The 24406-nt window shown below is 38.7% G+C and overlaps 1 protein-coding gene and 1 long non-coding RNA gene across 2 annotated transcripts in view; one reads left to right on the top strand and one right to left on the bottom strand.

The window, feature by feature from the left end:
- Positions 1-24406, bottom strand: part of LOC141435767 (neuropeptides capa receptor-like) — a 151655-nt gene that overhangs the window by 104813 nt on the left and 22436 nt on the right. The window contains exons 3-4 of the mRNA XM_074098579.1: positions 17719-17918; positions 5357-5498 (exon numbers count right to left, since the gene is read on the bottom strand). Of these exons, the coding sequence (XP_073954680.1) occupies positions 5357-5498; positions 17719-17918 (342 nt within the window). The remainder of the gene's footprint in view (positions 1-5356; positions 5499-17718; positions 17919-24406) is intronic.
- Positions 8104-9279, top strand: LOC141435783 (uncharacterized). Its single transcript, XR_012452224.1, has 2 exons — positions 8104-8530; positions 8608-9279. It is a non-coding gene; the product is annotated as an uncharacterized lncRNA (long non-coding RNA).

Raw genomic sequence — 24406 nt, 5'->3', positions numbered from 1 at the left:
TGCCGTGTTAGCTTGTATGTATGTGTGGATCAAATTTTGGAAGTCGAATTTCCACTTCCAGCATTGGATTAACTTGAAATGTGGTACATATACTTGCAATGTTGATAAGACATAATGCTACAGAGTACGATGCCAACAAAAATAACAGTCGTCAAAAACGTTCTATTGTTTTTTTTTTGTATCGGCAAACCAAACACATTTAAAATATCTAAGTGGAATTTTCAATGAAATTCACTAACGACCAAAAACATTAACATTAGATTAAAAATGCATTTATATTGTCAATATTCAGAAACTACATAGTGGTGCAATGTGTTCGGATTTACAGAAGATAAGATAAGAAGATATGTATTTGGTTTAACCTTTTTTTTTATTGACTGGATGGCAAACGAGCAAGTGGGTCTCCTGATGATAACAGATTACCACCGCCCATAGACACCTGCAACACCAGGGGGATTGCAGATTGTGTAAGATGGGTTGGTTAGGAAACGTGCTAGAGGGCATAGTCTCATACTTTTCGATACAAATAATAAGTATATTTTTGGCTGATACGTTGCTATTAGGTCCATCATCCCAGTATATACGTCCCACTGCTGGGCGCAGGCCTCCTCTGAGAACAAGAGGGCTTGGGCCATAGTTCCCACGCGGGCCCAGTGCGGATTGGGACGCACACACGCACCATTGAATTGCTTCGCAGGTTAGTGTAGGTTTCCTCACGATGTTTTCCTTCACCGCAAAGCTCGTGGTAAATTTCAAATGTAATTCCGCACATGAATTTTTGAAAAACTTTTGAACGTTTGAACCCACGACCCTCTGCTTGAGAGGCGATAGGTCAAACCACTAGGCCACCACGGCTTCTATTAGGTACGGTCATGGTACTCCTAAGATACGGTGTAAAGAAAACCTTGAAAACATAAACCCTGAAGCAGCTGCGATCCGATTACTCGAATTAGTATGATTTATGGTAAGAATAAAGACACCTTTGTTCCTGACGCATTTATAAATGGTTTTCGGATGACTTTCATATTTAAAAGGTTCCGACACAAAACAAATGATCGCGCGAAATAAGAAACAAACTTGTTTTGTTTTTGTTGAAAATCCTGACAATACGAGAACTTTTCTTTAGGGAAGTTATAAATTTATAAGTTTTAATTAGCCCATTAGGGTCTCCCCAAACCTATCGACGCTGAAATCGGCTTAAGCTGATCAAAAAACTAAGACCCTTAAGAGCGTTTATAACTGCTGAGCTGGGAACGTTTCATTTTTGTTACATAAATAATTAATGAAAATTAAAAATGTAGTCTGATAGAACTCTTCCTAATACGTAAGTAATGTGTCTACTCCAATAATTTTTCGTGATAGACTTTTATACTCTTTAAAAACGAATTAACGAAATATAAAACGTTTGCAGTGCCATTAAGGAATTGCTCCTAACTTTTAGTGGATTTGTATCGCATAAAATTATACTTTTCATACGTAACTCAGGAGACGTTACCATGACAACAAAGTTCACTTAAAAGTTGATTGACTCATCTATGGCTCTGAATCCTGTGCTAAGAGTCCTTGTGTACTTATAGGACCTTAGTAAAAAAACTTTACAAAATACTTATACTTAAAACAGAAACATTTTTTTTTGATATCCTTCTTGACGATAATTTGCTTTCAATTTACACAAAACTCCCTGTTTATGTTAGCATAGCCCTGCTTCTAAAAAAATACCTACTCAACAAAAACGGAAGCGTGTAGTAGAGTATTTAAAAGTAAATTCGGCCTAGCCAGCCCCATCAGAGCCCATAATAATAGGAGTCATTTATAGAATGGCTTTTTAGGGTCGCCGTCACCGAAACCGATGAGGTCAACTCTACAATACATAAACCTACTCAATGAGTATTAAGCCTCAGACATGGGTACTCAGTGGGAGTGCTCTTTTCAAAAGAATCGATTAAGTAGATGAAGTCGAAAAAGCTACTGCAAGATCAAACAAATAAATAGTTTTACAGGGTGAAGCTAAATAAAACTTAAATAAAACCATTTAAATACCCTCCTTCGGAAGTCGGGTAAAAAAGAAAAATATTACGCAACCGACCAAATTCATTGAAACTAAACTCGTACCCTCGTAAAAGTGTAAATTTCTGCACAACCTCGAAACATTTCTGCATGGATATGCAAATTTTCTGAGAAAAAAGTCTGCCTAATGGCACCCGCTGGCGATACCTAAAAATAATTTTAAAAATTATGTCTAAAAATGTTTTATCTTTATACACGAAAACCTTTTTAAAATATTTAAATACAAAGTTAAAAGTTACATTAGTTTGTTTGAAATTCTTTGCTTTTTCTTAAATTCTTTTTCTAGTACATTCGAATGAGAGATAAGATTTTTAATTTCAATGAATTCGAGTATTATTAAGATATTAGCAGGATTACCGACCAGATTCTTTTAGTTCACAAACTCGGCAAAGTTAGAGGTGAGACGTATTTAGTGGTAGGTATAGGTTTATCATGGATGCCAAAACGCGTTCCTGCCGGGGCCCTTTTAGCGTACGAGTATTTAGAAGTACAGCGACTCGAAACGTTAACCATCAACTCGGCGACTTCTAAATACTTACGTCAGCTAATAAATTGAATACTGAGACATTTTCCACTACCTAAAAGGTTATATTTATTTTTTTACTGTTTAAACAAACAGCTGCCAGTCCTAAACGTGTATAAAGTCTGAAGGTAAGTTTTAATTACACCTAGCTAAAATAAAATACTCGTAGGTATTTAAATGCTTTCTAAACTATATACATTTAAATGTGATGTTAAGCGCCCGTAATACGCTTTCTATGAAAAATCGTATTTAGCTATATTGAGTAGCGTACTCGTAAATACTCGTGGACCTAGTCAAAGTCAAAGTCAAAGTCAAAGCCAAAATATCTTTATTCAATTTAGGCTATAACAAGCACTTATGAATGTCAAAAAAAATCTACCACCGGTTTCGGATCGGTAGTCTTTGGATCTAGTCTTTTTGTGGACGCGTACTTGGAAAACTTGGTACGTGTGTGATTAATCTTGAAGTTGCTCATTTTCAATTGTTCTGATCATAGAAGTCTCAGGGTGCACTTTATCTTTTAAATAATCGTACTCGCAACAGCTTATTTTTAAAACCGATATTTTCATGTCATCTGCATTTTCTTTTGCGCATTAGCCTGTGCGCGACTTCGTCTGTGTAGAATTCGTTTAATTTCAAATTCAATATGCAGATATTTTGAAACCTTGGAAAGGACATACGATAGTTTTTATCCCGGAAAAGTGCATAGTTTCCGCGGAGCTGTGGAGTTGCGACAGACGAATTATTGGCTGACGAAATCTTGGGCAAAAGCTAGTATTAGGTATATGGGAATTTATCGTGATAGATTTGTAAGCCCAAGAATAAATTAAGCGATCAAAATTAAGTAAGTAATTTTACTAGGAGTGGCCTTACATACCATCTTTAATAAAACGTTTAGTAGGATCGTACGACAGCTGCGTAATGCTATATATTAGGTACGCAATGAAATGCTTTACAGGTGGTAGGACCTTATGCAAGGTCCGCCCGGATTGCTACCACCATCTTGCTCGCTAATCCTGCCGTGAAGCAGCAGTGCTTGCACTGTTGTGTTTCGGCGTGGAGAGTAAGATAGCCGGTGAAATAACTGGCACTTGAGGTATCCCATCTTAGGCCTCTAGGTTGGCATCTCTATTGCTAATGACATAAGATTAAAAATGCATTTATATTGTCAATATTGAGAAACTTCATAGTGGTGCAATGTGTTCGGATTTACTTCATAATGGCCGTTGACTATAAGATGATATGTATTTGGTTTAACCTTTTTTTTTATTGACTGGATGGCAAACGAGCAAGTGGGTCTCCTGATGGTAAGAGATCACCACCGCCCATAAATATCTGCAACACCAGGGTATTGCAGATGCGTTGCCAACCTAGAGGCCTAAGATGGAATACCTCAAGTGCCAGTTATTTCACCGGCTGTCTTACTCTCCACGCCGAAACACAACAGTGCAAGCACTGCTGCTTCACGGCAGGATTAGCGAGCAAGATGGTGGTAGCAATCCGGACGGACCTTGCACAGGGTCCTACCACCTGCAAAAGTGGTGAAAACTATTGTGATTCCAAGTTTAATAGACAATATTCTTCCCCTGCAGTGGGACGTATATAAGTTAGAGATGATGATCCGGTCTGTTTAAGATATCTTATCACGCAACGTACTAGTATTTATTACTGCAGGGCTACTACGAAACTCGAAGTTCGTGTCGTGCGGTCCCTCTGACACTTACACTATTTAATACGAGAGCGAGAGGGACGGTACGATACGAACTTCGAGTTTCGAGTTTCGTAGTAGCTACCCTGGTTTACGGCGGCGAGGATCGTAAAGACGAAATATCAGGCATAAAATTGTGTGTTACACTATAAATAAGGCCTTAGGTTGCGTATTTAGTATATTGCCCAACGTAAGTCTAGCAAGATAATGTAATCTATTACTTATTTAGTTCTTTCTGTTGAAAAAGGTTGGCTGGAAAAGATTGTGATTTTAGTGAACAAATATTTCCACAGTGATTCCTGGGTGATCCTTCTAAACGAAGTAGTCCGCAAAAATCACCACGGGGAGCGTGTAAGATATTTGCGTCCATTTGAATCACATACGTGATCGTTCAGGACGTAGCACTCCATTTAAATCACCTGGGTGATTGTAATGTACAACATAATCCAACTGAATCACCTGGGTGATCTTGTTGGACATGTTTGTCCACTAGAATCACTTGCGAGGTCATATTATTTTGCAGCTGGGGTATCCTACTGGATACATGTCTGTCCACTAAAATCACCTAGAGGATCGTCCTGGACATAGTGTAAAGTTGAATCACCTGTTTGGTCCGCTCAGGTGATCTTAGTGGATGCCGTGAATAGAACAGAACAGAATAAAGTTTATTCACACATCATTACAAAAAATGGATAAAACACATTATAATAAATTATTTATTCACATAGCAATACATCATGCCAAATCTCAAAATTAAAACTAAATCAAACCAAATTAGATCAATTGATAAAATTAAATTAAATTAAAACATATTTAAAAAATGATAAAGAATACAAAACAAATAAATAAGGATGTGAGTGAAGCCGAAATGGTCGTTGCCAACGGCGCTGGCCCTATGTATACTCGAACTTCGTATCTTTCCGTCCCGCCGCCGCTAATATTATTTAATACGAGAGTAAGAGAGACGGTACGATACGAACCTCGATTTTCAAATTTTGTAGTAGCCCGCCTGGTTTTCTGTGGACTAGTTTTCGTGACATTTAATTATTATTACTTACCTTATATGCAGTCCCATTCTGACGTAGAGGCAGAGGATGAGCACGCCGGGAACGAAGAAGAAGAAGATGCTGCTCAGCTCCAGAAGGGGAGAGGGGGCCATTAGGGCGCAGAATGCAGACTCCGTGGATACGTTGCCAGAATCTGGTGGGTCAAAAAATACAAAGTAAAACAAAATGCTTATAGTCAAGGCCATCTTTAACCTGTCAGGTGTTCTGTTTTAATGGGTGTATAGGTAGAGTCATTCACGATGACGCGTGCTGTGGTTCTTATTACAATGTCATTAATGTCTAAATTTAACAAAATCACGCGTCTTCGTGTATGGCCTAGGTATACAGTTGCCATCAGATATTTCGGAGCGGCAAAGGTGGTCAAAAATATCGGAATACGCACTCTATTATTAAGGTATTAGAGTTCATGTTTCGATATTTTTTGAAGAATAAACCCCGTCTAAAACTCTAATATTTTTTTTTTATCTAAGCGTCGTCGGTGTCGGGGGACCGCTAAGGTTAATACTTTGAAAAATACAACATATGTACTTTGTTTCCTGTTAACCTTAGCGATCCCCCGACACCGCCGACGCTTAGATAAAAAAAAATATCACTAGGTAGGCACTTATATTAAATTAACTTGGGCTAATTTTGCGGGAAACCAGCATAGTCCCCGCGGGATAGGGATAAACGAATTCTTCGCAGATGAAGTCGCGGGCAACAGCTAGGTATACTAGGTAGTGCATAATTATTTTTTACTTTTTAGTTGCCTTTTTTGGCGGCGTTTTTTTGTCGGCGTTTTGTTTCGGGCGTTTTTTTATTTTTGCTGGCGTTTTTTTGTTAAACCGATATAACAATGAGCAGCAAAATTAAGTACCAAAAGGCACGTTAAGACATAAGTACATAAACCTGAACTATATTGAACTATATTTACTTTTTATTACGTAATTAATTTTTAATTTTTACATTAGAAATTATTAAGGCTTTTTTTTAAGTTCCTTTAAAAAAAGTGGATTTTACATGTGTTACATATATAAGACGAGTAAATTATGAAGTAAATAGGCTTATAGCAATTTCGCCTGATTTTTACAGAATTATTAAAGATTATTTTTTATAAAATTTTACTGTCGCGGTGATTAATTTTGGTGGATTATTGAAGAATATATTTGCAAATTACCTGACCTAATTTTTAATGCAAAAAATGCTTATTTGAATTAATGTTGATTTTATTTAGAGCGAAGGTGTCAGGTGGCTGGGGTAAAAAGCGGTTCGGATATTATGGTGTCATCTGGCGTCATTGCCTTCAGTATGACCTGAAAATAAATTTATCATAATATTTTTTTGATGATATGCAGAGGAGATTCTGAGCCATTAGTTTTATATGTATGTAGTTATATTTACGAATACCCATTCTGTCGTTTTGTATTTAGAAAAGTTTCAATGCAACTCGGAATTATGAAATTAGCTGTTCATTCGTTCAGGACACTAACAGTACCCCAAAAATGACCACATCATTTATAATAATTTGTCGTTCAATAGAAGAAATTGATTAATTAATTAGGTATAAACAATATATATTTTAATTTGGACGTTTTTTAATAAATTGTTACAACAAGTTAGCGAAAAATGCTGCAATTTATTAGTTATTGTTAGTAATTTACTCACAAAACCCTTTAATTAAATACCGTTCACCGTGGTATTTGAACATTTAGGTATTTTCTTTGCGTCGTCATTTTCTGTTTGATTGACAAAAAAGAACTGTCCAATGTTTTCTGATAATCTAGTGATGGATCAAATAGAAAAGTATGTTTTTACCCAGAAAACTACCCAATGAGGGCTAAAAGACAGGCGAAATAGCGATCGTTTTGCGAAAGAAAAAAAAACTCTTTTGCGGCGGTATGGCGGCTATTTGGAACCGCCAGAAAAGTATGGCATGGTGTATTTCGTGAATGATTACTCGACGATGATTAGCTGTGCAAAAATTAGCCTGGAACAAATGGTTGAATTGTTTTTTTTTAACTCATGTATTCGAGTCGGTATGGCGGGCTGTAAGCCACACCGGAAAAGTATGGCATTACGCTACCGTAGGTTATAAAGTCGATGACGCTACCGCCTACATCTTTTTTATCGACTCTCGGAAAATACTATCATTTTTGTGGAACAAATCGTTCGACACTCGTTATTTATCCGTGACGTTCGATTAACGCCCACGCGATTGGGCCGCCGGTACCAGCGCAATGACCATCATTTTCTTTTTTGTCATCCGCAATTAGACCCCTGAAAAACCGCCGTACTGGTACAAATCATCTAATATTTTGTGTCAGCATCTCCCGGTCTAAATATTTATGGCAACTTCAGCTTCTAGCTTTGTTGAGGTTTGCAATTTCTTTTTTGCCTAACACTTTTACGTTTCCCAGTTCATACTGGGACATATTCTTTCGCAATTCCCTTTAGTGATTTTGATGGAAATCAAAGGAATGAAGGTGTTTCAGAGCGCAAAATCGATTACAGATAATCCTCCCTATTTGATCCGTGCTTCACATAAATGCAAAGGAATAAAAAGTTGAATCACCAGACTCGAATACTTACCCCGATCATGGCATTTATTAAAAACCCATTACGATTGTAAATTGGTATTTTCGTTACCCCGGACGCGGATAGATTCCTTGGCTAGAGATTATTTAGGGTTGCGTACACCACTAAGACGATCGTACGCTTCGCGTTTATCATGCCTCTAAGCTTCTAAAGCATATTGTAACGGAACGTTTGGCGGCATCTGTCGGAATTAAAAGTCACTTCGTTGAAAGCATCAATGTCGTGTATTTTTTACTGTAGCTTAAACAGCGAGTGACATTGACAGTGACATTTGTTTCGGATTTGAGTTTGACAGCTTGATCCTTCATCGTCATCGATGATGTCGGCGGATGTGCGTTTGCGTAGAGGAGCTGCGTGGCAAATAGGCCTCCGCCTTGGAATCCCGAGGCATCCCATAATTATAAGGCCAAATGGCTGAAATTTTGCAATAGAACAACTTCAAATGTAGTAAGTTTGTCATTCCTGAAGTTAGTTCAGTGTTTTTTTCTGGATTTCTGATAGTAACAATAGTTAACTCTTTCAGGTTTATGGAACCTTAAAATTTTATGTCGCCTGGAACTGTAATTTCCTTCAGCCGTCAACACTGCACTGGTGAGTATCATAAAGACTGGCAATTTCAGTCAACAGTGCTGTAAAGTTAGATGTTTAATGCTGAAATATTGTTGCAGAGATTTTAAAATAATACAGTACTGGATCTAGGGGTGGGAGAAGGAAAAGAGATCAATCCTTCGAGGTAAATATTGATGATGCCTTTCTACATACTCTTAAACCAGTAGTGTCAATGATGGCTGTAACAAATAATGTTTTGTTTCAGGGAAAAAATATTATTTTTCATATTCATTTTCAGTTTCATATTCAGTTTCGTTTATTGAACTGTATGTACTGAAAGTACTGTACTGAATTGATTTTCATCTCTATCGCTGTCTTCTTCATGCTATGTCGCTATACTGAAGCTTTTACTCCAGTCCTCGTCACCATGGATGGTTGATGTCACATAGCATGTTTTAACTAGTACTTGGGGACAGCTCATCAATATCTAGTGGAAGCCGAGAGATAGGAGACAAAGCACAGGACAGCCGGACGGTAGAAGCACGGAGTGAGTGTGACCTGTCAGGTTTGAGAGGAGCCCTCCTGTAAGTCATTTCGATCTCTCAGCAACCATAAACACTGTAGTTTTCATAATAAGTAAGAAGCAACAAATTGTCCAAACAACGCGAACCGTTAACGCGACCCTGTTTCTCTTCTGTCTTGGGAGTCTGACCTTACATTTATCCAAACACCATATGTAAGAACCAGTGTTAAAATTCCACCTTCGCTGATTAAAGACTTTCACTGCAGAAGAGTATTTTTATTAAATTTTTCCATGCCAGTTGAGCCAGCTTACAATATGAATGCTTTGCCGTGATTCTACGCGCTCCCCCAACATCCCAACCATCTCATCCAAAAAGCCACTGACTACAAACCCAAGCTCCCCAACACCACACCCCCCGACCCCGACACCAGAGCAGCATTGGGGACGCCCATCAGGCGCCCCAAAAACATCCTCCTTGACCCCATTGACCCAATCCAGTCCGCCGTGGAGGAAGGAGAACGGCTCAAACTGGGTCACAAACCGGGCAGGGCACCCGCCGGCGAGGCCGGTTAACCAAGAACCCAACAATGTGAAGGAAAGGAGTTGGAAGCGGTTGTGCTGGCTTGCCGAGCACGCCCTCCATAGTCAGGGCGAAGCTGTAACGGTGGAAACACCAACAGCACTAACAAAGCCAAAAAAAACTACGCGCTCACTAACCACTAGAGAGCAGTGGTCAAACTGCGGCCTGCGGGCCGTTTGTGGCCTGCAGCCGATATTAATTCTGCGGCCCGCGACACATGCAACAACTTTAATAGGAAATGGCTTTCAAAACAGATTTTATATTACGAAAATAATTGATTAAGCTATATATGCGGGTCGAACAATTCCCAATTCATAAGTGTGTGGCCCACAGCAAGTCCTCACTTTGTTTAATGTTGCCCTTGATCATAAAAGTGTGACGACCACTGCACTAGAGTAACTAACCTTGCAACAGCCACATCGTAACGCGGCCTTATAGACCAAAATTTTGTGCATAGTTTGGGTTAAAGGCTGACCAGAATTATAAAAAAAAACCTCGCCATATTGCGGAAAACCAATAGAACAAATTTCTTGCACTGGTAACACTAAATTCAAATGTCATCTGCCTATTGCTGTCAAATTTTAACGGTGTTTGCGCGTGGTATTTTAAAGTGTTATTTTGTGTTTTTGTGCGTTAAAATGCCGAAGATTATCCATAGCCTTGGAAGGAAAATAATTCACAATGTATTAAATTATTTGTCATAGAAAGTCTGAGGGATTAGAAAATATTCCTTTAAATAAAATCACCGACATCGTTGTCAATATGACTGATAGGTATCGTATAGTAAGTGTAAAGAGTGTTGCAATATAAAACTTAGAAGTGCGCCCTCGCATCAGGTTTTTTATATTCCTGGTCACCCTTTAGTATGAGATGGTCGCAAACGCAGCTGGTCTACAGCATTAACTCGTCTTAAAATCTTCTTGACGACATTGCAATTCCACTCAAAATCTGGCCCTATACCACAGGGCGGCCACGCCGTACAAAATACGCGTTCTTGAATCTACATAGGCACGACGATGTCTGTACACGCGTCAATGTGTGCGTAAGCTGCACAGGGCTGACTATTGCAAAACCGTATAGTACTATAAGTGCTACCAATGACATTTAAAGGTACTCATATGTAGGTATGGCTTAGATATGTGCAAATAAATGTAATAGTTAATCTTACCTATTTCGAGGGTATTTGGCAAAACAGAATAAGTGCAATTTTTTTAAAGTTACTTACATAGGCATACTCAATGATTTCTGCTTTATTTATCTAGCAAAACCGTATAAAAAATAAATATTGTGCACCTATCCGGTTCTGCCAGAATATCCTCGATTTATTTAAACCTACTTAAAATGTGTCTGCGTATTTTAAGCATTAAGTATTATTTTCAATTACAATAGATATACGTCTACAAACTTAAAAGAATCATTCGGTAGGTAGTTATTTCATGTATTGATCGCGTTAATTTCAGAAATCACTATTTATTTAGAATAAGGAAGTAGGTAGGGTACCGTTACGATTTCGCAAAATTATTGCTCCCGAAGTGCCGTGCGGCCGACATACATCGCGTCGCGCACCCGACTGCTTTCCTGCGGTTTTCCTGCAATCTGCGCTTGAGGGGTGGGGTAACTCGAACCGGTGCGGGGCGGAGCGTGGCCATTCTGTACGTTAGTACTATTATATATTCTGTGCCTATACCACGAAGTGCAAAACTCGAACTTCGTATGTTGCCGTCCCGCTGACGCTTATGTCATTTAATACGCGAGTGAAAGGGACGGTGCGATACGAACTTCGATTTGTGAGTTTCGTAGTAGCCCCTCTGTATCGTTGGATAACATACGTACGTTAAATTCAAGCGAGAGTTCAATGTTGGCGGCACTGGATGTCTCAGAATTCCCGCAACGCGCTTACGCTGTTGCCGTTACGCTGTCGGATTAGCAATGTAGGAAGGTATAGGTGTACGGAATTTAAGCCGTGCAGCGTCGTCGGGTATGTAATCCAGGATAATGAAAATTCATTGCAAACTTCAGCAACTCTCATATTATCCAGTGCTTCCAAGAAGATTTCACAGATATGCAAATAATGTCTGCTTTTTTAACCGACTTCAAAAAAGGAGGAGGTTCTATGTTCCAATGTTTGTTTTTTTTATGTATGTTCGCCGATTACTCAGTCAATTGTGGACCGATTTTCAAAAATCTTTTTTTATTCGAAAGGGTACTCTTCTGAGGTGGTCCCATTGTCACCAAGTCAAGATCTGATGATGGGGATTCTAGGGAAATCGAGGGCAGACCTCAAATTTTATAGGCACACCTATAGCGATTTTGGCATTTTTAGCATTAATATAAGCATTTACATTCAAAAAGTATCATTTGGTAAACTGGACCTGATGAAGAAGACCGTAGATGACCAATGGAACTCGTCAAAGCTAAGTAATACTCGCTCGTCTATAAACGATCATTATTAATATACCTAGATAAGCGACTAAGAAGGAGCTTTAAGTTAATGATTCTTTCAAACTGATCTGATGCTGAAGCCGGAAGGTAGGCAACGGAACTCTGTTATAAAACAACGTAACTAAGCCGTGTTTGGGCTTCATGTAATCGTTGTGAGATGTACTTTGGCTACGAATCACTAAAAAGTGAGAAATAAAGAAAATTTTTAACAAAAAAGTAAAACCAACTCCAAAAAAATAAAAAAATAACAAAAAATGGAACCGACTATAAAACCCTTGAAAATATTTTTCTAGCACTAGGTACCTACTAGCTCGAAGTCGGTGCCTCAGCACGAGCCAGCAGGAATGGAACAATAGTCGTGTACCTCACCTACATACTATGGGTTTCAATCCATCCTGCTGGGTCGTGCTGAGACACCGACTTCGAGCTAGTAGGTACCTAGTGCTAGAAAAATATTTTCAAGGGTTTTTATAGTCAGTTCCATTTTTTGTTATTTTTTGGAGTCGGTTTTACAATTTTGTTAAAAAAAATCTTTTATTTTTATTTTTTTGGAGTCGGTTTTACTTTTTGTTAAAAAAAATCTTTATGTTCTACAATAAAAACCCTAAGTTTTTCAGTTATCTAAACGAAAATGCTTTGCCTGTGTGACCAGTTTTGATTTAAAATAAAAATCCTAATTTTTAAATTTGGGTAGTTCTATGAGCGTTTTAACCGCAATCAGATACTTGTACTGAAGAAACGAGTCAGGTAGAATGGAAGGATTTTATAAAATAGTATGGTGTGCTTGTGGTACAATTACAATTCTTTTTTTTTGCTTACGATCTCTCATTTCTTCAATATATGCGACAGGAAACAGATAGCGGTTGAAACGCTCGTAGAACTACCCATTTGCGACAGATATAACTTGATTCAAAATTTTATCCCCTACTTATTTTAACCCCTTTTTTTATAAGTCGTAAAGTAATATATGTACGTATAAAAATAATGTCCTGGCTGAAGAAAAAAAAATAAAGGTACCTATTTAAAATATCATCATCATCATCATCCCAGCCTATATACGTCCCATTGCTGGGCACCGGCCTCCTCTCAGAACAAGAGATTAAATTATAGCTTTAAGATTTATTACCCCAATATAACCTAACCATTAAGATCAATTCAGCAAATGAATCTTCAAATAAATTGTCTTTCCAATTATCAAGCTCAGAAATCACCCTCCAGTCCAAAATTCAACATGATCACGTAATATTGCTCCTTGCGATAATTCAACGCCAATTTTAGCACCAAAATTGGTCGTTATCTCTTTTTTTTCTATGAAATAATATTTTGCCTTCGAATTTATGATTTGTCCATAGAACAGTCTAATATTAGAAATAAATTGAGCCCACAGCCGACGCCTAGTCAAGATAATTTTACATACAAAATAAACGATTTCATAAAGCGACATGCGTAGTAGATACATTTTGTCCTCTTTTTTCCATGTATGATAATCATTTTAAAAACTATTTCAATTCAAATTGAATTATACTCCATTTCATTTAACATTATAAAATTTAACGGTCACACCCAACTAGCAAATTAAACCGTATAAGTTTCACTCTTACAACTTTAAGTCGAAAAACACTCGTGTGAAAGAAGTTAAGTTATCAAAAAGCCGTTTAAAAGCATCTCTCTGGATTGTTTAGCATTGAATGCTTTTTTGCTGCATAAACTTGTCTAGTAAACGTGCTCTCGACAAACTCATATCGCATTTACTCGATAACTGTATAAAGATATCTCTCGATCGCCATCTTTCAACCGTATGTCTTATGACGGTTGTATAAATGTAACCAAATTGCTAATTTGTTGTCAAACTAACTTTTATAGCACCATATTTCGACATTCAATTATTACAGCACAAGTGCTGAGTAAAAGTGGTTTATTCAACAAAATAGCATTTCAGTTACTTTAATAGCACTTAATGTCATATAATAGTTGTCTGCAAGATTTTCTTTCGACTTGAATATTGAAGTTGAGAAAACGCTTTAAATTAATCTATTACAGCGCCAAGGGTGCTGTAAATATTATTTAACGGCTATCACACAGCGTAATAATGGGATAAACATTCTTTGAAATCTTTTACAGGACAGTAATCGCCATTTTCTTGCGATCACGTAAATAAAAACAGCTTTGCTTTATTTTAATTTAAAATGGATTATAACAAATGGAAAAAAAATAAAAGAAGTGGTGGTTTCCGACGGAAAGTTAATAAATTGTACACTCGTATGATTCATCATACAACTGCTACATCAGGTTCAGCTACGGGTGAAGTGCCATCAAATAATTTTGACGAGGGTTCAGTATTAGAAAATATTCACGATTCTACTGAACATGACATTTTTGAAGCATCTACTAGTTCTTGTACCGGAAATATACCCATTAATCAAGACTCCGAGCCTACTATTGATAAAAGTGATAATGATAGTGAGAAATCAGAGTTTGAAAGCAAAGATGGTTCAGAGTCCGAAGATACTGAAAATTTGAATGACGAGTTTCGCTCCAATTTTAAAAAGTGGGTGCTCCATCATCCATCATTCAACATTTCCTATGATGCCGTTAAAAAATTGTCAAACATTTGTAACAAAAGATTTCCAAATTTACTACCAAAAGATCCACGTACTATTTTGAAAACAAATACATCCAAGTTTGATTTGAACAATCGATTAATTAAAAATAGATTTCTTGTGTAGAATGTCACATTCCTAATCTGAGCCGTCTGATGGCGTCCTTACGACGCCATGTTCGCCATGTTCATGTGTGTTGTGTGAAAACCAACAGTCTTCAGAGGAACACTACCTAAAATGGCCGAGAAGAACATGGCGTCGTAAGGACGCCATCAGACGGCTCAGATACAATACATGCCACTTCTAGCAATTTTAAGTTTTAAGTTTGACAAAAACGGTACAATAGTGACAGGTTGCTAGCCTGTCGCCTGTGGTATACCTTAACCTATATACTCAGCCGCCTCTTACGACATCCATGGAAGAAATGGAGAGGTGTAACTCTAACCCGACACCACACGGGTATTATTATTTGCCTATTATAGTTCTTTTTAAACTAAAAAATGGCCTTGGTATTTTGGTTCGGCTGCTTCAGCGCCGCGTTCATTCGGAGTGTTCCCCCCACTTCCCCGTCACTGCCTTCTGCAGACGGTAATTCCCTCTCGACCCAGCGCAACTGAGTAGATGTTTCGTTTGCGTCAACATAATTTTAAAATACGTATAGGTACTTACAGCTATTGCTACTTACACTTTTATTGTTGGTAATCCTAGTTACAATAACAACATTCGTCGCTAAGATAGTGATAATAAACTGAATAATTTGAGCAATTCAGGCACCAGAAGTATGGGTCGCGCAATAATAATTTGATTTTCGTATCAGACAATACAAAGTGAAGTGGTCTTGAGACGATATGATCATCAATAACAGCGCGACATGTGTAACACTCTTGCATGATGAAAAAATGGGTCTCTTTCCAGGGCCATTTCGATTCCTTAAGCTGCTTTAAATCACTCTTATTTAAGAATTTGTCCACATCCAAGTAAACTACCATTTTACCTATAAAAAATAAAATGATAATGGTTTAGCATTCACCACTAAAGACCCCTAAACTGATACAAAATGCCGCTACTAAAGTCATAAAAAAGAATTCTCAATTCTATTTTTCCACTAAAAGCCGAGTGAATGTTTTAGGATGACGAGTGAGATGATATAATGGCGAATTAATTTTAACTTTTAAATTAATATGATTTCTCACTAATTTTGTACTGGAAAATCATGCGGCCCATGAAAATATTAACGAAAATTTAAGAAATGTACACGAAAAATTTTATTCCGCACATGAAAGTGAGACCTACGATCTAGTGTCAAGAGTTACCTAAAAAATCATTATGGGTAGTATAAAATATAACATCATGAGCAAAATACTACCTTTTACTTTTATTTTCTTTTGCTTCAATAAATCCACTTTGCACAACCGTCACGCTATCTCAATAATAAACAAAACGCTATATAAGTGCCGTTTGTTTGCGCTCTCACGACCAAAAAGTCGAGTGATTGCATCCGCGCTGCTATTTTACGATAAATAAGTCAAATGAAAGAGATAATACCGGCTTGTATAAGGCTTATGTGTGGAATGATGGCAAACTAATGGCTATCATAGAACTAGTAGCATTCGAGTTGCGATTACTCTATATTCTTTCAATTATTTAGCTATTCATACGATACTCTTACGATATTTACAGCACTTAAGGCTGAAAGAAGTGTGCCCAAATCGCGTCGAGAGAACGTGCACAGACCTTTCTTACAACATTTTACAGATCTATCTTACCACCAATAGCTGAAATAGAAACGTAATGCTGCCTTTTTTACGATATGATTTGCTAGTTGGGCACTCGCGCTAAATAAATAAATTAAAATAATTACAAAAAAATAACAAAAAACGGAACCGGCTTCAAAAACCTTGACAATATTTTTCTAGGTACACCTCACTAGCGAGTTACGAGCGTGTTTTCTATACAGATATCGTTGCGTGATCGCCTTCATACAAAATACGCTCGCTACTCGCAAGTGTGATAAGGGCCTTAAGGTGGAACGATTTCCATACTAATGTATTAACACAATCATGTGCGCTTGAAAGAATAATTTGAAATTAAAATCACATCTGTTGACTTTTATTTTGTTCTTTATTTGAGGCATTTTTTATTTACCTAAAGAAAGCTTTTGATTAATAGCTTAATCTAGATGATTATTTTAGTTATTTTTTGTCAATATGTGAGTGGACGGCGACAGTATCGTACGCCAACGGCTCGGTTAGTAGTGTGTAACCACACTGGCGATATGTGGACGAGTTGAAAATGAAAAGAGTTAGCTGCGTAGACTCGTACGTAGCGTCGCCGCCAAGAACATATTGTTCACTGTCGTACAATATCAATTGGGCGTCTTCGGCACTATACGCAGCTAACTCGCTGCGCGCTTGCAGCGATATCGTTGCGCGCTCGCGGCGTTATCGTTATGCGTTCGCAACGAAAGCCTTGCGGTCTCTCCTCCTTTCAATTCACCCACAAATTGCAAAGCGAGTTGAAAGCGACGATTTCACCCGAGCGCGCAACGTTATCGCCCGCCCCCCAACGTTATAATGTCGCTGTGAGCGCGCAGCGTGTAAGGCACTTGTCCCACCGCCGACGATGAGCGAGAAGCGAGTAGAGCGAGTAACTAGAAGCGAGTGGGCGAGCAGCGAGAAGGGAGTGTAGTTTTGTCGCTGGGCTCTAAGCGAGTGTTCGCGTGCGACGGGCGATTACTCGCTCCACTCGACTCGCTCGTGCGGGGCGGCCGCCAAGCTGACATCGCTGAGCGAGTATGTATAGCTCAGCGAGTTTTATAGCTCTTGTCGCTGCGAAAAAAGATGTAAGAGCGAGTTCTCGCCGACAGTGTGAACAGCCAGCGATCAACTATTAATATATGTGTCTCTTTTACTCACACAGGATCTTATATCTTTTGTTCGTTTCTTGAGCGAGAAAATAGTCGATAGCCAATCGTTTCCTCGCTGGCGGTGAGACAAGTGCCTTAGGTGCATCGTTGCGAGCTCGCCGTAAATCGCTAGTGTGATAAGGTTCTAAAATGTTTTTTGTGTACTCGTAGGTAACTTACTTGGTGGATAATCCCGGTAGCTAATGTCCGTGTAGACGGTAAGCGGGAACGCGCAGACGGCGGATATGATCCACAGGATCAGGATGATCCGTGACGCGCGCGTCAGCCCCGCCATGGCGTACAGATGCAGCGGCTGACATATCGCCAAGTAACGCTCCAGCGAGAACGCGGATATAGTCAGCACTGACACGTACGTTGCTCTGAAAGTGAAGATAAAGCTTAGCTTTTATGCAGTGGGGGCTCACTTAAAACGTCACCTTTTCACGTACACGCCAGCGCCTCTGGCGACAAAATGATAGCACTAAATTGACAAATGTGTCAAACGTGGACTTGAAAAATTCAGACTGTCCGCCATCTTTCCGCTGTATGTTGGCTGTCTGGCTTTCGCGGATAATTTTTAAGTTTATCTGTTTTTTGCTGTTGTTAAAGTTGTATTACATTGCTCCGCTTGTAGCCAAGTGAAGTGACCACCATAAACTCGTTTGCTTTCCGGCCTCGCGATGTAATGCAACTTGCGCAATTTTCTTACAGGTCTAAACTGGGCTTTATAGACGTTAAGCTTGTTGTGTGCGTGCATGTACATGTGTGTGTTATGTCAGATTTAGTTCTTCAGCTAGCTACCAGATAGCGCTTGTTACCATACATGCAAATTTGACCATAGAGTTGCCACTCTTTTTCTATACATATTGTTACTAATACTCTTTGCTTTTATGTCAGTGTCGGTGTGTCCAGTGATGAACAAGTCCAAAGAACGCCGCAAAGTGACAATTTCTCTTCGCAAAAGAGGGCAACAAAACAGGCAATCGACTAACTGACGCGGTGACGTGTGCCGCGGCGTCGAACAAAATGGCGGTCACCGTAATCGCGCGAACGTTTGACCAATGGCTGCTCAATATTTTACCCGCGCAAACGTAGGTAGTTTTGGGGGTAGTTACTGCCTTATTATTGGCAGCTAGCAAAAAGTACAACTAGCAAAAAGCTTATATTGTTTCTTAATTAATTTATTACAAAAACTTATTCGTTTTTGCAGGATTAACAAAGAGCTTATATCCATCTTTCCACTTAGATACTGTACAACATTTATATAAGGACTGTTGCTATAGCAACGCATCGAACTCCGTTTTAAAGCTTGAAGGGTTTGTTCATTATTTTAAGAGATTTAAATTCTACGTAGAATAACAATGTACCTAAGTACAATTTGCCTATTTAAATTCTTAGAAAATGTCTCAGTTTTCATTAATATTACAAAGTTTAATGAATACTAATTTAATTAACGAACTCAAAAAAAAATATTTGAGATAATTAATACTGAGCGTGAGTGATAACGTCAAAATAAAAGTAAGATTCGATTAATTCGAATCAAAATAAATATTAAGCCCGCTAAAGCGTATCACTTAATTTAAAATAGTCGAGTTTTTGTAATAATATAAATTAACTGTAGGTGGCGTTCAAAGAATGCAGTATTAATGGCCACTTCATAGATTTAAGAAATATTTTAGCTTTAGTGTACAACGCCTCAATTAATTTCGTGGTCTGTTTGTTTGTCTGTCTGTCCTTCTGTCCGTCTGTTTCTCAGCACCTTTTTCTCCGGAACGCGCGGAGGTATCAAGCTCAAATTACTACCAAATCCATTGCAAATTAAAACAACCATTGACTGTGAATTCTAAATTGAACTGCTATTTTCTCCTAGTTTTAGAATTTGGTATCATTGACATTTTAAATGTGTAATAGTATAATGAATTGTCATGTTAATATAGTGTGTCAATTACAGGCAGAATCTGTACACGAAAAACTAAGGGCGTACCCAGATTCTGGCCCAGGGGTGGCCATGGGCATGGGCAAGTCACATTTTTTAGGTCAGATCCCCCAAGAAGACACCTACAAACATAAGGATAAGGAAGTACATAATAATATGTATTGTGTAGGACGGCGTCTTGCGCGGTTTTTCAAGTGATAGGTACGTATTGTAAAGCATACAATTTCCAGGGAGCAGCTGCCCTCCTCTGCCACCCCCGCTCCCACGTGTACGCCCATGCAAAAAACATAAAAGAATAATCATAAATACATTTCATACACTTATACCATTCAACCATGACGGTCGAACCGTGCCGTTCACGACATTTCGAGAACTACCACCACGACATTTCAAACATATGTAGGTATGTGTAACTGTGGTTACTTGTACTCGCACTATTATTTTATTCTGTGCTGTGGTTGACTTGACCACATGATTTACTACTACACCTCCTGGACCCCTGGTCCTCAATTGAGGACATTATGAAATTAAATTGATTGACGTTCGGTTCAAATTGTGAAAACAGATTTTTTTACGCCGGGTCTCAGGAGGTTAGTAATTGTAGCAGCATACATATAACGAGCTGAAATGGCAGCTCTTAAAAAGCGCGAGAAGTACTCAGCGCTGGCGAACTATTTGTTTGCCCACTGGCGGTGGAGACGACCGGTTGTTGGGGCTCCAAGGCAAAACTTTTTTTTAAAGTTGTGGGGCGTCGTCTTTGACAGAGAGGTGTTGACTCCCGCTCTGGGTCATTTCTGGTGCAAATGTCCATCGCGGGTCAACGGGGCTACGCGGCAAGCATATTGGGCACTTTTGGTGTGACGCTGGAAGGTTTGTTTGACTGACTGTATTTTGTACTGCTTTTATTTGACATTGTTCTTTTATTTTTGTATTTAAAATAATAGACGAATGAATATCGCGGAAGTTTGAACATTCTTAACGTAACAATTTAAAAGTGTGTATATAAGAAAGTGTCACCGAGTTTCTCGGAGAATTTGAAATTCGACTTCCGCATTGAAAATTCGTGGTAATTCCAATTGCTCTGTGTCCTTTCTTTCAGAACAACTGCTACCCGTGCATGCTTCGTCTAAGAATAATTATAAAGCATCATTGTTTTACGATATAGATAAGTTTTCTACAAAGTATTGAAAGCATCGTTTTGATTTATTGACTGCCGGTTGTTTACAAGAAAATACACCGCGAAAGTTCCCCCTCTCCCTCTCTCTCGGGTCTGGATATCCCGGAAATGTAAACGTTTTTTAAAGACGTATATTTAAGAGCATGCGTCCACGTGGAAAACAGGGCTGCGTCATCATTCGAGCATTTCAACCGCCTCATTTTCGTGGTCACAATTTTATTTACAAGCTTTTCTTTATCTTGTCCTGTTTATTTATTTATTTGTTTGGGTCAAATCTTGGAGACTGTCAATCTGACAGTTGCACGCTATCCGCCGATGCGAGCGGTCATACGAACCTATATTTTGTATTATTCAGTGGAATACAGCCATTTAAAAATAATATCATTATACGTTTCGGCACAATAAAACATATGTCAATATTATTTTTAAATGGCTGTATTCCACTGAATAATACAAAATATAGGTTCGTATGACCGCTCGCATCGGCGGATAGCGTGCAACTGTCAGATTGACAGTTTGCTTGATGTACGTCTTGTACAGAAGCTAAATTTGACCCACTTCCAGGGGTCCAATTGACTTGAAATTCGACATACTTATGTAAATTTGGTGACAATACGAGTACAATAATCTAGGTGACATCTTGGTGGTCCTGCCAGGATCGTCTCCTCAGGAGGGAACTCATTAATGGTTAATAGTACCGACTTGAAATTTGGTACGGATATGCAGTTTAAATGACAATGCGAGCACAGTCAACAAAAAGTACACTTAGTTAAAAAAGCTTGAATTAAAAATGAAAATTTTAACACAGAAGTTATTTATGAAAGAGCTTTAGAATTTGATAACATTTTCAATAATTTTAAGACATCCTGTACTTCTACTAGGTAACCTGGAAACTGTAACAATCTTTTACCATGTCACATGTCAACAAAAATCTGCCCACCAAAATCATACGGGATTTAATAAAATAAACACTCGAATAAATGACCCGGCTACACTTTGATTTCAGCTAGACTCCAGAAGGCAAGTGAACTCGATTTAATAAACACTATTTTCATTGTCAATCAAATCAAATTAAATAATGCCTTTAATGTTAAAGAATGAGCCAAGTACAGTCGGGCACGCGTCGTGTAGGACTTCGCACTATCATGCGGCAAACATTCAACATGTATGTATAGATTCCGGCATTAGGGTTGCCTTACATCCCGCATATACAGGACTCCCGCCGTATTTAAGTATCGTCCCGTTTTTACTAGTCCCGTTTATCAATATACACTTAGGGGCTGTTTCACCACCCATTGAATAATTTTATTTGACGGATAAGTGATGCCGTCTCCGTCTATTCGAACAAAACAAACAGAGACGAAATCACATTTATCCGTCAAATAAATTTAATCAATGGATGGTGATACAGGGGGTTAAAGTACTAACCCCCTTATTCATAAAACTTAACAAGCCTATGTTAACTAACAAATGCTTTGTCCCTTTCTAACAAATACAAATGTCGAAGTGACAGATAAGGACAAACGAATTTTAGCGGCATTTTAACTAAGATAGGTTTGATTGTCGTTTATGAATAAGGGGGTTAGTGTATATTGATAACAAGTATTTAGAACATCGAACTTGGCGCCCCCTAGGGCACTTTCCAAGGGATCTACGTGCCTGACACTAATAAGATCCGTATTACTTCCCAACAATTACGGCAACCCTAATCATACCTACAAAAGTCGGAAGAATCCACGTAAACTGATCCCGCAATGCGGAAAACGATTGCGGTTCGAGGACTCTTAAGTATACGAAATGTACTTGACGAAAAATCAAATTGAATAGAAGAATGTGTTATGTTCAACAATAGGTAAATTGGACTGAAAATAGATGGCTTAAAAAGGTCGGGGCGTTCATAATAATTAATATACCCGACCCGACCTAAAGTTCGGCGAATTTTCATACGTAACCGCAGAATTTTTTAACTTTTATGGATATTAATTTAGGAAATTTATTCGAACCTAATGACTATTTTCAGTCTAGATTTTTAAGCTCGTTACAAATAAAAATATTTGATTGCACGGAAGAGTATTTTAAAGGTAAACGTACTTTGTTCCGTTTGGTGGTATTCCATAAATGTTATGTATTTACAGAATCTCAGATTTTAAGCCACCTCAAAAGGAAAAAAAGTGATAACCGATAGGGGGGGGGGGGGGGCGTATAGTGGCTATTCTGTACGAAATTATATTATAATAGACATTTTATCTACACCCATATAGTAAATCCACCATTATGTGTTCAAAAACCATAGATAATGACCAGCATTACGGCATTGGATTCTATTATGAACACGGCTGCCCGCACTGGGCCCGCGTGGGAACTATGGCCCAAGCCCTCTTGTTCTGAGAGGAGGCCTGTGCCCAGCAGTGGGACGTATATAGGCTGGGATGATGATGATGAACACGGCTGTATCGTAATGGTTATTACGATACAGATATCTGTATCATACGAGTAATGAGGTTTCATACAGCACAGCACGCCGCGCGCACGAGCTGCAGCAAGTCGTCGCGCGCAGCCGGGCTCAGCTCGTGGGGCAGACACCTACCTAGTTCTCGTTAATGCAGGTCATTCTCAATGGTTCTTGAACACATGATAGAGGATTTAATATATGGATGTAGATAAAATATTGTATGCAACTGTACGTAATTAGGCCTTAAAACACTCATGTGATCCTATTACGAAACTCGGCTACGCCTCGTTTCATAAAACCGCACTTGTGTTTTAAGGACCCCTATTACGATACAGTTGCATAAATAACTATTGTGCTTCCGCATACAATACTTTCTCATCGAAGTTAGTTAACGACGATCATAAAAGGAACAAACGAGTAGTCACTTAATTTTATGTTCCAATCAAACTAGGCCAGGGGTCGGCAACCTTTTGAGTCGGAAGAGTCCAAAATTACAATTTACAAAATTTCAAAGTTTTTAAACAGCCATAAAAAATTCTTGCCAAGAATAAATAGTACTTGCATAAGTAAAGGAACGAAGTGAAGCGCGAAGATCAAGTTCGTTCGGGATGGCGACGCACTGTGGACGCCCTCTGTGGGACAGCTCTAGGGGAAATTGGACATTAAGTTAAGTAAGTCATAAATAAAGTTTGGAACTAACGAGCCACAGCTTCACATCAAGAGCCGCATGTGGCTCGCGATCCGCAAGTTGCCGACCCCTGAGTTCAGGCCCAGCCAAGCCTAGCCTAGTCAGGCTAGCTGGCTCTTTGTAATATACAAGGCGTCTTCAAATTCTTCTGGAATATTTGAGGAGGTTATTGGATGAGTTTGGCTGAACTATTTATTTGGCTGAGCAGTAAAGGTTTTTCATCGGAATTTTACCTAGGCCCTTGACGCGGTACAGTCACCAGCACCGATATCTGACACAATAAAGCGTGCATAAATATGTGATACGACTCTATTTGTAGGACTGGTAGGACGAGTCAGATATTTTTGCACGCTCCGCTGTCTTCTTCTTCTTCTTAGCATATGTTTTTCCACTGCAGGACATGTGCATCTGCTGCTGGATAGATGCGGCAAACTGGTCCAGGTAGGTCCTGTACCACTACCATGAGTTTACTTTACAGTAACCGTACTTGATAGCGACGGCGTAAATTATTTGTAGAGGCGCTGTACAATTCTCCATACAAATAATTTACGCCGTCGCTACCGAGTACGGTCACTGTAAACTCATGGTAGTGGTACTGCTGTCCTACGGAATTTA

This window comes from Choristoneura fumiferana, chromosome 15, assembly GCF_025370935.1.
Source record: "Choristoneura fumiferana chromosome 15, NRCan_CFum_1, whole genome shotgun sequence".
In the NCBI taxonomy this organism is placed as follows: Eukaryota; Metazoa; Arthropoda; class Insecta; order Lepidoptera; family Tortricidae; genus Choristoneura; species Choristoneura fumiferana.
This window is presented reverse-complemented; position numbering and strand designations above follow the sequence as displayed.